This window comes from Cardiocondyla obscurior, linkage group LG10, assembly GCF_019399895.1.
Source record: "Cardiocondyla obscurior isolate alpha-2009 linkage group LG10, Cobs3.1, whole genome shotgun sequence".
NCBI lineage: Eukaryota > Metazoa > Arthropoda > Insecta > Hymenoptera > Formicidae > Cardiocondyla > Cardiocondyla obscurior.
In genome coordinates, this window is record NC_091873.1 from 5,916,514 (window position 1) to 5,928,983 (window position 12,470).

General features: G+C 35.7%; 3 protein-coding genes across 6 annotated transcripts in view; 1 reads left to right on the forward strand and 2 right to left on the reverse strand.

The window, feature by feature from the left end:
- Positions 1-7,071, reverse strand: part of LOC139106275 (uncharacterized) — a 117,828-nt gene extending 110,757 nt beyond the window's left edge. The window contains exons 1-3 of one of the 2 annotated variants that reach the window (XM_070662892.1): positions 6,892-7,071; positions 6,715-6,788; positions 6,503-6,542 (exon numbers count right to left, since the gene is read on the reverse strand). The gene's annotated coding sequence lies outside the window, so the exon portion shown is untranslated. Of the gene's footprint in view, positions 1-6,502; positions 6,543-6,714 lie in introns of both variants that reach the window. The other variant, XM_070662895.1, reaches the window with a different exon arrangement.
- LOC139106281 (ras-related and estrogen-regulated growth inhibitor) lies at positions 1,423-11,065 on the forward strand. Of its 3 annotated transcripts, XM_070662909.1 has the most exons (7): positions 1,423-1,746; positions 1,836-1,962; positions 3,337-3,448; positions 5,675-5,731; positions 8,630-8,703; positions 8,791-9,057; positions 9,147-11,065. In XM_070662909.1, exons 3-7 carry the CDS (start codon positions 3,352-3,354, stop codon positions 9,300-9,302), a joined length of 651 nt encoding a protein of 216 aa, XP_070519010.1. In that variant the 5' UTR covers positions 1,423-1,746; positions 1,836-1,962; positions 3,337-3,351; the 3' UTR covers positions 9,303-11,065. The 3 variants fall into 3 exon arrangements, with proteins under 3 accessions (XP_070519010.1, XP_070519009.1, XP_070519008.1); XM_070662908.1 differs by having other exon boundaries at positions 1,423-1,962; XM_070662907.1 differs by lacking the exons at positions 1,423-1,746; positions 1,836-1,962; positions 3,337-3,448 and having other exon boundaries at positions 3,693-5,731.
- On the reverse strand, positions 9,991-11,611 carry Tfiiebeta (transcription factor IIEbeta). Its single transcript, XM_070662906.1, has 4 exons — positions 11,370-11,611; positions 10,801-11,059; positions 10,523-10,729; positions 9,991-10,452 (listed from the first exon to the last, which is right to left on the reverse strand). Exons 1-4 carry the CDS (start codon positions 11,429-11,431, stop codon positions 10,138-10,140), a joined length of 843 nt encoding a protein of 280 aa, XP_070519007.1. The 5' UTR covers positions 11,432-11,611; the 3' UTR covers positions 9,991-10,137.
- Between the last annotated feature and the right edge of the window lie 859 nt (positions 11,612-12,470).

Genomic DNA, 12,470 nt, shown 5'->3' on the forward strand with positions numbered 1-12,470 from the left:
CGACGAGAAATTCTGCGCGCTTGAGTGGATCATCTACCTGAAGCGACACTCGTTAATCGCGTTAATGTTGTGTGGCGTCGTTTTGTATTACGTGCCCAAGTCACGTTCGTGTAAGTAGAAGAAAGAAAAAAAATGTCAAGTGAAAGGGAAAGAAAGAGCGAAAGAAAGAGAACCTTTATTACCGTTTATAATTTTCGATTAACTTTCAGACGGAACTAAAATTTAATATAATATTATATTATACGAGAATATTGGATAAAATTATAAATCAGTATTGTTTTATACGAATTTTTTAATCGAATCGAATTAATCGAATTTTGTATAAATATTTTATATATGTTTTTAGATGTTCTTAACGACACACGCAGCATATCTTAATAAATGTTATTGCAAACGAATTAAAATTTATTTTAAATAAAAATGGGATTAAACACGCAGAGATAAGAGCGAAAAAAAAATACTCGAAATGAAGAGCTATGCTGAAAATTATGTAAACACGAGGGATTGTTAACAAAATTAAAGTAACGAAACCAATTTAGATAATAGTAACTACGAATCAATGAGATCGTATTTTTTGTTTTCTAGCTTTGCAATAAACTGGTCGTTCAACAAAAATTACCCGAGAACACCGAAACAACACCGAGATCAAGTTGATAAAGTCGGAAAGGAAGAAATTTTCAAGTTCACTAACGTGCGGCTCCCTGAAACGCGTAAAATGTATCTGCAGTAGTAAAGTATAAGACCGTCGATAAATTCAGAGTGCTTTATCTTAGCGGTATAACATGGAGATACTTTTCAAAGCGTAAAATAGTTAACGACAAATTTTTTATCGTCGATATTTTTTTTATAACTACAATTACTTTCGTTAAAATTTTTTTAATGCTTTTTGCAATTTTTACTTTAACATAATAATAATGAAATTCAAATATCTCTGTAATTATATTACAATACCTAAATATTCCGCACAAAACGTATGGCCGATAATTTTATTATGAAACATAAAACTTTGCATTAAAAAAAATTGTTAGCAATTAATTAATTAAAAAAAAGAAAAACTTAGCTACTGCTGGATTTTAATTTACCATAAATTCCCGCGGAAAATAAATAATATTCTTGAAAAAATATCACAATCGCTAAATTAACTGCTTTAATTTTTTTTTGTATAAAATTTTGCTTTATTTTAATTTTATTACATTAAATAATAACTTACTAAACTTATTTAAAGAACATAAATGATATTCGTTAAAGCCTAACGTACTGACTTGGTGTAATAATTTTTATAATCGTCACTAATCGTGATTCAATCAACGTTGGATAAAAACTTCGGTGTTCCCAGGTCCCTAACATTAATTACATCGCGGTTCCTTGTCACATCGCCGCGGCACGGACGCGTCTACTCCAATTTTATCCCGATGCAAAAATGGCACGTATAACGAGAAGCTCAAAGGGACATCGGCCGTTTCGAATCTCGACCTTCGTCTGCGCGCACATCTGTACCGGAAGCGGGTACCGCATGTACGTGGCTTAAGAGCAATAAGGGAACTGGCGAGCCTCGCGAGCTGCCAGAAGAGAATGAGGCGAGACAGTCGCGTTGAGACCAAGAACCGCGGTGGTTCGCGAAGTCGCGAATTCGAAACTATTGCTATTTATGCGATATTCGCACGACTATCACCATAAAATCTCCTCTTCGCGATCTAACCGCGTGATCCGGCGAAGACCACAGACTACAGTTATCATTGATGACAAGTTAGCACCGTTCGATCATTTTTTAAACGAAATAATCAATAATTGTCAATAGATTATTTCGCGAAACGTTTTGTATTTTATTTTTTAAGTTTGAGCTATGCATTCCTATAATACTCGACGAACAGTTCGACCGTGATATGAACTGATAAAGCGTGTAGCGGAATAACGAAACGAAGTAGCGGTGTCGTACAGCAGAGTGTGTTTTAAACTGACCCGGTAAGTAAAAGTACGTTAAGTATGTAGTTACAAATAACAATTAAACAAAACCTATTTGCTTGCAAGATGCTAGCATAAAATCAATATTGCATCTCTATCTATCCTCGATTAAAAAAAAAAATAGAGTATTATGCGCCAAAATCATCAGTAACAGTATATCTTTATGCGATATCAGAGAGTGTAAAGGTTAACATAATTAAAAAATATAGTTTAACAGAAAAGAATTTTCCGAAATGTAAAAATTTAATTATATTCTATTCATTTTAACAGCTTTATCGTTAAACGCGAGGCAGCTTTTCTCGTTTTACCGTAATCCAATAATATTGGAAAATATGAAAACAAGTTGAAAAATGAATAAAAAAAAAAAAGAAAAAAATTTTTTTCCGCGCTTATGTAACGGACGAGAGAAAGTATTTCTCGGCAAAAAGTTTTACATTTACTTACGTTAAATATTGTCTTACATTAGGTACATTACCTACATCAGGTGTATTCATTTGCATATTTTTACGATATCTATTTATATTTGCGCTACGCGATCGCGGCTACTTTGTTATGCGATGAAATGTTCCAAGATCCATTAACGTGCATTTAGGAAAGTGTGTCGTTAACACGTGCACGTACGCGGGCATTTTAACGTTACAGAGATTAAGAGAGCAGCGTTCGCACTAGTTTCCGCGCACTGCCGTTCAAAGTTTCAGTAATTGTTTAACGACCAACAGATAAAGATATGATACGGCTTAACAATCGCTGTAGAGCTCAACGAATTTACTCGCAAACGATGCCTCGTACTTGCGTACACGAGATTACATGGAAATTTCGTAATAAACCGCATTATCGTACCCATCGCGCCCGGTATTCGTAACCCCGGCACATTGTTAGACAGTGGAAGAAATTCCCAAGATTCCACGGAACATGTGTGTGCAAACCGTTCTATTAATGTACCCATCACACTTGCCTCCTCTTATCCGCTCGTCGCTTTGTCTCTCTTTCTCTCGTTTTTAGACGGGCGCTTTCGCCGCTGCCTTCCTTCTCTCGAAGTGTAGCGCAACTTATTCAAACACGCGCCTAAAGAGAAACAAGCGGCGGATGCCACGAAGTGCCGAAAAAAATGTTGGCTTTTTTTATTACGTAAAAAAGAAAAAAAGAATGGGACACCCGGTAAATAGATCACAGTTTGGTGCGCAAAAAATAAAACAAAGTATTAGCCTGCAGCTATTTTTTTACTTTATAATAGCAAATCGTTAAAGATGATTCTGATATTTTGAGAATATTGAAACAAAAAATTATTTAATGTGTGTTCTGATTTTTTTTTTTTTTTTTAAGCTTTTAATCGATAATTTTGTTTTGATATCGTTTTAATTTATTTCTTTGCAGATAGATGCTTATAGTATGACGTCAAATGCGATTAGAGGCATTAGAAGAAAGAAGAGTTCGCTGTGCGAAGTTAAAGTGGCTGTAATAGGAGCACCAGGAGTCGGCAAAAGTGGTGAGTGTATTTTAATAAATCAAAAATTCTTATTTTTTTAATATCAAGAAATAACGCGATCAGTAATTAATACAACAAGAAACAGATTGACAGTTAAATTTAATAGGAATAATAAAGTATTTTCGTAAAGAAATTAAAATTAAAAACTGATATACAATTAAAGACCAAATCTATTTAATTTTGCGAAGGCTGCGCGCTTTACGAAATAATTGCAGAGAGAAAAGCGACGAACCGAAAGTAGGAAACGCGTTTTCGAAAATAAAATAATTTTGCGGTAAACGATAACACTTTAAATTCGTGTGCCAGCACGTAAGTAACACGTTTCACGTGATAAAGATGAATATATGAGATATGCGTTGAGGACCCCGAGAGTAGCTAACCGCGTATTTTTGGTAATGGCAAGTGTAAAGGCATGAATAAATAATTGATCCGTCCTCGCCAGAACGGTGCGTCTTTTCTGTTGGCCGCAAAATACGTGGTTGCTATTTATAAAATTTTACTTCAAAATTTGCCTTGGACCACCTCAAGTTATAACATGCTTTCCATAACATTTCTCTACGATTAAGATTTCATATCGAGAAAAAGAAACGAGTATTATATCATTTCTTTTTGTTTCGAGCAACGTAACATCTGAGAGATACCATAAAACAGCACGTAAAAAACTTTTTTTTCTTCCTACTACTTTTTATGCGATGTAAATAAGGAACATAATAAGTTTAACCCTAACGCGAAAATTATTTAAAAGGTATTTTAATTTTTGTAAGTATATTTTTAATTATTATTTTAATTATTTAAGTGTAATTTTGAAATTATTTTTAAAACAATTCCTTTTTGTTAAAAAAATATTTGACGTGCTCGAGAATTTAAAGATTTTTAAGTATTAAATATTTATTTATTAACATTGCGTTAAATCAAGAAGAAAATAAGCGGCAACCCAATGATTTTGGACCACAAATTTTGAACGCAAATAAACTAATCGTTAATAAATTCGCTAACCTTCGTAACATCCACGTGCTCGTGTCGATCAAAAACTTGACCTATATTTTAGATAATATCTATACAATGTTTCGAGTAGCTATGACATATACAACCAATTATAATATACTTCAAGACTATTTTTACATTAGTTTACACATTTGCAAGAACCTATTTCTAGTCGCATTTTATTATATTTTATGAAATATTAATTTTGCAGTTAAAAAGTTAGACTCGAATTAATTACTGACGTTACATGCTTCGTGATAAACTGGCATTTCGTATTTAAAAAGTAAATGCGTAACTATATTTAAAATAAAATAAGCCACGGTGGCGTTAATGCATCGCGTAAGGCTTTGTGGCGCCGTGGCAGATTTGAGTTTGTGGTAAAAATAGTGTGGTATACCTCGAAGCGTGTCACTGGGTTGTAACTCTCGTTTCTTCTGATCAAATCGCAATACATTCGGTATGCATTATATCGAGCAAGTCCGGCGCGAAAGCAACCTCTTTTCATCACTTTTTTTACGCAAAGCATTGTTTCGAGATTTAAAAGATTAATTTTGGATAAAAACTATTTCGGATAAAACCGAAAAAAAAAGAAAGCATTAAGCCTAATGGATAGTTTCAATAGCGTGCGGAAGATTAAAATACCATGAAAATATTTCATCGAGATATATTTCTATTTGTTAAATCTAACGCGTATTCTGTACAATTAAATTTGTACCGAAAAGAAACAAACCAATTTACATGAAAGCATATTATACCAAAAATTGAAAAAAGTAAAACAAAAAAATATATTATTCACGCAAATGCATATAATGAAATATAGAAATATATAATTTCAAAATGTATTTAAACTTCCGCTAAGTAGATAGAAATAATTATACAGAGTGTAGATAGTTACACAGACTGTCTAAAAATTATTAAATATCCTAACTTCTTTAATTTTTGTTTTGCAATGCGCGGTTAAATATCCGATACCGTTTATAACGCAATAATTATGACACCCTGAGAGGTAGCAACCGTGTTCGCGTGTTGATTTTCTCTTGCATAAATAGATACGACTGTAACAAATGGACGAAATGTAGATCACCGCGATGCATACGAATTCGAGACGCAACGTTGCGCGAGTAGCCTGTCATTATAGTTTGCCAACTCAATTATATCACGTACAACATAATTATGTCATGCTTCAACTATATATGCGAGCGGTATATGCATATATACATGTATATTTCCATTATGTTTCAGCATTGACAGTGAGATTTCTGACGAGAAGATACATCGGGGAATACGATCATCAATCAGGTGAGATAGATCTTAGGCCCGTATTTATAGTTGCTCGAAGATAGTCTCGAGAAGCCTATCGAGTGAGGCACTTGGAAATAAATCGTATTTTGAGACGCGACCGGCTCGAAAGTTCACGTTTAAATTAAAGATTAAATGAGACCATACGCGGGACTAAAAAGCGAAACGATGATTTATTCGCGCGAAGCCCTTCGAATATTTTACGATCTATTACAAAAGAATTCTACGACCTTACACCTATCATCGACCTATCGTTATCTTATATTTTTCTCGCCTCTACAACGTTGTTCCTTATCGCGATAATAAAGATGGAAGCGTACGTTTGATGCATTTAATAATTATTGATAGTTGATCGCTATCATGTTCGGATGCATGTTGTATATTATGTCGGGATGATCGTCGATTTATTGGATTTAAACCGATACGTTTAAATATTTCTATTCGCGGCTTTTGTTAACAACTTGATACGATTAAACTTGGCTGCGCCGCGACCCTCTACATACACGCTAAATTACTGTATCATTAAGCTGATACGTAGAAAGAATTTAAATATCGGCGTAAATTAATCTAATTTACTAAAATACGCGGGGACAAGTCATAGTAGAAAAAACGTTGAGTTAAATTTATTAAACGAGGAATGGAGATATTTAAAGAGATATTGTGCTTATCAAGCATCGTCATTTATGCTTATAGCACGCTTGTTAAAAAAATATAAATCCTATTTGTTAACAAATATAAAAATGTAAAAAATTGTTGTCTTTTCTGACTCACCGGTTTGATGCGCAGCGGCGGAGTTACAGCTACCACGATCCTGTAACATAAAAATAAAAGCTTCAATGAAGAGATGCTGAAAATAATTTTCAACGTTCAAAAAAAAATATTACGCGTCAAGTACTTTATCAATAAAATAATTAAAAATAAAAATGTCTATCGTTAAAAGAGGAATGCTATTAATTTTAAGTAAAGAGAAGAGTGATGCTTACGTTGAGGTTGCTCCGCCGAAGCAGGATGTCTTTCCAAGACCTCCTCCTCCTCTCAGCACTAGACACTTGATGATCTGTAACAGAAAAATATAAAAGTGATTAGTTTATTAATTAAAGATAGAATTATTTAATAACGGCAAGGCTGTGGATTTTTCGCTTGAAAGAAGCGATACTTACTTTACAGCTGATCCGTCGAAGCATGATGCCTGTCCTAGACCTCCTCCTCCTCTCAGCACTAGAAACTCAAGTCGGATCCTCCTTCCACGCACAGACACTCCTGAAAAAACGCGACCGTGAATTTACATTCGCGAGAATTAACTACGCACTACCGTTTATAAAAATCGAATAGAAAAATCCGCCCGAAGACTGACTCGGCACTTCCGATACGTCCGACGAACCGTCCGCGGTTCGTTTATTAAATATCGGCGACAATGGCACTTTTACTGTGTTCTTTGGTTCTTATCGAAAGCAGGAAGCAAGTATTATAAAGTTAGTTGCGTCAGCCACGACGACTTTATTGAGATCAATGGATATATGTTAATTTTCGGCGCGTTCTAACCAACAACTGTCGACTGTCCCTCTCGATTTATGCTGCGTATTCGGACCTCCGCCATGAATTACGCACTTGGCTTGACCAGTGATCACGTTAACACTTTGTCCCGCGAAGATCACCGATTGCATGAACGCGAATGTACGTACGTAAGTGCACAGCTGTGTCCCGCGCGATCTCTGTCTCTCTCATGCGCAACAGCTGCCTATCTAGCTCGCTACGCACTGCACGAACTTGACTTGACTGGCGATTACGTTAATACCTTGTCCCGCGAGGGTCACCGGTCGAGAGGTGACCGCATGAACGTGTGTTCTAATCAACACGTCGACTGTCCGTCCCGATTTTTGTTAACTACGCACTCGACTTGACCGGCGATTACGTTAATACCTTGCCTGCGAAGATCACCGGTCGAGAAATGATCGCATGAATGCGCGTTCTAACAAACACGTTAGCTGTCCGTCCCGATTTATGCTAACTGCGTATTCAGACCTCCGCCGTGAACTATGCACTTGACTTGACCAGCGATCGCGTTAACACCTTGTCGCCGAAGGTCACCAATCGCATGAACGCGAATGTACGTAAGAGCACAGCTCTGTCTCGCGCGACCTCTGTCTCTTTCGTGCGCAGCAACTGCCCGTCTAGCTCGCTACGCACTGCACGGCACAAACATATTATACCAATTTTCGTACGCGCTCTCCGTGTTCAGAGTATTCGTCGGGGATGTCTAATCACGTCGGGATGTAACCCCGCACCACGAAGTCGCGATCAGTGCCTGTGAAGAATGGAACGTTTCCTCGCCATGTGCCTCGTGCTCGGTTACCGGAAGGCAAGTAATCCCGCGCGCATGCTCGGCCTGCCGTTCCGCTTTCCTCCACCTGAGTCTCTCTCACAGATTAACTTCCTACCGTGAAACTTCTACACACGTTATCAGGAATAAAGATTGATCTCCGATCGCAGCTGAGTCGAAAAAGACCGTAATTAATTACTCGCGAGTCGCGACGATCGCTCCAAAGACGAGAATATTATCAACGCGTATATGGTGATAGAACTTGCTTCGAAGGCTTTTCGTACGTGCTCTCTGGGTTCAGAGTATTCCCCGGGGATGCTTAATCACGTCGGGATGTACCCCCGCATCACCAAGGTCGCGATCAGTACCTTGAAGAACGGAACGTTTCCTCGACACGTGCCGCGTGCTCGGTTACCGGAAGCCGAGTGATCCCGCGCGCATGCTCGGCCTACCGTCCCACTTTCTCCCACCTGAGGCTCCCCCCCCGAGTCCCCCCCTCCTTACGCAGCCTAACGCGTATCACACATTTGCCACTGTAATAATTACATATGTAATAAAAAAATCATTTTACTTTCTAGAAACGAGATACAAGCACGAGGTATTAGTCGACGGAGAACCAATTCTCTTTGAAATTTTAGATACGTGTCCCAAGGTAATTTTTTTTATTAAACAAAATCTTGCAAATTATATATTGGTTAACAAATAGAACTATATCGTGTAACACTCTAACATTTTATAGAGCGAGGATGAGCTACCGACGATGGAAACTTTACAATGGGCAGACGGGCTGCTGTTGGTTTATTCGATAACAGACAGGAATTCTTTTAATTTCGTTAGAAAAGCTAAAGAAGCTCTCGCGGTAGCTGATCCCGAAGCCGCGATGCCTCTCGCTCTCGTTGGAAATAAAGCCGATATGGTTCATTTGCGGCAAGTCAGCACCGAGGAAGGAGAGATATTGGCAAAAGATTTCGAATGCTGGTTTAGTGAAATAACCGCAGCTGAGCAAGTAATTTGCTATTTTTAATTAATGACTTACCGCTAAGTCTCTGATGTATTTTTATAGACTCTTTTCAAACGGTCGTACAATTTCCGTAGGTTGCTCAGGTCGCAGAATCTTTCCACGAATTATGCAGAGAAGTCCTCGCAGCTAGAAGAAGAAACAAACAATCTTTACTGGACAGAATGCTCGGTGGTAAAGCAACACGCGCTTATTCGCGTGGAAAAAGTGACTCTGCTTTACCAAAGGATTAATATTCTTGTCTGAAATATGCGCATATTACAAGAATGAAAGAAATCGTTCAAAAGAAAAGATCAATTTGTGTTAAAAAAAAAAAAGAAACAGAATTGTGAGGAAAAAAGTAGAACTATTCGCGAATATAATCATTTGTTATATGTATAAAGAAGAGCGAAGTAAAATATACCAAAGAAAATATCAGATTTTAATTAATAGAATGTAATAAGATTCATATCAAAGTAACATCGAATATGTGAAAATATTTATAACATCTTTATGATACCGTAACTATTTAATTATTACCTTAAAATATGCAGAACAGTTCAGACAAAAAAAGAAGAGTAATATAAAAAACTTAATTATTTCTAATAATTTTTAATACTCTTGTATCACAAAATAGTAATATATTTTATAAGTTTTTTACTGTTCCATCAAATGGAATGAATAATCCTTTAGGATTAAAAAGAAAGGTGATTACAAGCGTACAACAAACAAATATACATATAGTTCGTACAAGTGTTGCGACTTACACAATTCTATTTTTATTTTGTACTTATAGTGCGAGATATGACAATAAATGTTTTACTTATTTATTATGTGCTTAGAATAAAGTACAACTGTCGAAAGTTCTTTGTGTTATTACGATACAAACAGGTATTTATGAAATAAAATATAAATAGCATTATGTGAAAGTAAATCCTAAAGAAATGAAAACGTATGAAAATATTTCTTATAACATTTTTACTTAAAATAATAATTATTTACAAAATAAATTTATTATAATGCTTATTTTATTTACATTTAGTTATTCCCTAAGTTTGTATAAAATTTTATTTAACAATAATGGAATTTTTAATCGTCGTACGTTTCCAAGACATCTGCTAAATGTTCATTATCTCTCGGTTTCTTAAATTGTTTTCTTCTATTGACGGGTTTCTTTCGTTTAATCGGCGCTGGTTTCTTGAGTCCGTGATCCTGCATCGATCTAATTCCTTGTTTTTCAAGATATTCATCTATTTTTTGATCGTCCATAGCATCTACAGCAACAGCTCTCCACAGCTTTTGAAATTCGTCATCAATGAGAAACTGAGCCGTTTTATCATTGTAAAAAATAATCTTTTTCTTGTCAAGCGGTCGCGTAATATATAGAATTTCGTTTTGTAGATTCTGAAATATATAATAACATAATTAATATTTTTTTTAATAGCAATAAAAAATAAATATTAATAATTCATACTTTTAAATGCTTATCACAATGTGGTAAACTTTCTTGTATATCTTCCAACAATATACCACCGAGACCTTTTAAGTCGTGCTGTTTTAATAATCTTAATAACGATTTTTTATCTTTAATTTTATACATAGGTTTAAAAACAAATCTGCCATCAGTTACTTCTATTTTAGGATTTTGTACCAATGCTTCTGTCTGAAGCCATTGTTTGACCTAAAAGTAAAAAAAATAAAAATTAATTAATAGCTTACTTTAATGATAAATGGGAATATGACAGAAAATACCTTTGATCCAACATCTAATTGATTTGTTTCATCCAAAATTTCTTCTAATGTTAAAGCATGGTCATCCCCTTCTTGATGTCTTGCTTTCATATGTTTCACTATCTTTGCCAGCACACCAAATTTATATTGCGTACTACCAGTCATGGTTTTATAGCTAACAATGTCCAATTTTGGTCCTGTAGATACCAGAGATGGTTTAGGTTTCTTCTTAGAAGATTCATCTTTCGCAGTATCCTTCTCCTGCTTCTTTTTGTCAACTCTGAAATTATTATATTATTAGAAATATATTTTTTTTCAATATAAATATCCCAAATGTGAGGATATACGAAACAGATATAATATAGGTGTAATTATAATGATAAACTATTACAATGTCGCCGTAATAGGTTATGTTGTCCAGACTTTATACACCCCAAGATTAATATATAAAACAAAGTGTACAATTATGTTTTTGAATAAAACTAATTAAATATCTATATTTATTATTTCTGTTTCTTAAAATACCACCTTAGATATGTGTATATCTAAAGCTGTAAAAGGAGTATTAAGAGCAGATAAAAAATACTTGCATTGGAGTGGACAGAGCACGTTTCTTGAAGAGCTCTCGCTCTCTGAGAAGAGCTGGATCCATTTTACTTCAAATATTATTTATATTCACGCCACGAATTCTTCCTTTACAGCCTTACGTACTGTTGCTCGTCCACACTCCACACTGCCACTAACCAAAACCTAACCTCTCCAACGAAAACGCCAATCTTGTCTTGGTGGTCTCAGCCCCGAACGCATGCTACTGCGCAAGCACAGCTGCATTCGAAGCTGCGTATTCATTTCATATAACTCCTCTATATAAAATGAATCCATTTCATATATGCGATTTTTATTACGATTTGAACACGATTTTTATTGCGATTGGAGATCACAGAGAATCGTTGTTTATCAAAGAATATATTTATTGCGTTATATACTGATATAAAACGTACACGACATACGCGTATTGCAAATAAATTTATATTTGATGTCTAGAATTTTACATTTTTTGCATTTCTTATCTACAAGGATCTATTAATTTAAATCCTTTATTTGCAATACGCTTTAATTGAAAATCTCGCAAAGGAAATATTCGCGAATGGAATAGAGTTCTTTTTTTTTCTTTTTTTTTAAATTGAAAATAGGTCGCGCATATTTCGTAAATAAAAGACTGCTTTTAATTTCAACGAATGAGAAACAGTTAAATTTACGGAATTAATTAATGAGCCTTAACGAATCTGCAATCTCCTCTTAGCAATAAAACGGCAAAGGTAAAAACAGAAGTTAAAATAAAATAGTTGCGAGTTAATGAAGCACGCACGAATTTTACGCGACGTGTTGATGGCGATCGCGAAGGAAATTTCAAATCAGTTCTCCTGCAATCATCGGCCAATGATCCAGAACGACGTTTTACGATCATTTACGTTCGCACGGGGGACACGCTTTACGCCGTCTAAGGGTCCCGTAGTTCTCGGACGTGTTTCCGCGTCTCTGGGCGTTTTGCGAGCAACACAGCACACGCGCGGCTTGCTCTATTCCGCAGCCGGATTATTACGACGTTTCGCGCGTCGAAGAGCACGAGAGAACCTTCGACTTGAACATGAATCTGCGAGATTTACTGCGGCCACCTGGGAACGGCAAAT

Excerpts from the sequence above, each read along its gene's own strand:
- LOC139106281 (XM_070662907.1), top strand. The coding sequence starts at position 5,521 with ATGCATACGAATTCGAGACGCAACGTTGCGCGAGTAGCCTGTCATTAT. Across the intron at positions 8,704-8,790 it reads TTTTAGATACGTGTCCCAAG|AGCGAGGATGAGCTACCGAC; the intron begins GTAATTTTTTTT and ends AACATTTTATAG. Across the intron at positions 9,058-9,146 it reads AAATAACCGCAGCTGAGCAA|GTTGCTCAGGTCGCAGAATC; the intron begins GTAATTTGCTAT and ends CAATTTCCGTAG.
- Tfiiebeta (XM_070662906.1), bottom strand. The coding sequence starts at position 11,431 with ATGGATCCAGCTCTTCTCAGAGAGCGAGAGCTCTTCAAGAAACGTGCT. Across the intron at positions 11,060-11,369 it reads CGTGCTCTGTCCACTCCAAT|AGTTGACAAAAAGAAGCAGG; the intron begins GCAAGTATTTTT and ends TAATAATTTCAG. Across the intron at positions 10,730-10,800 it reads AATTAGATGTTGGATCAAAG|GTCAAACAATGGCTTCAGAC; the intron begins GTATTTTCTGTC and ends TTTTACTTTTAG.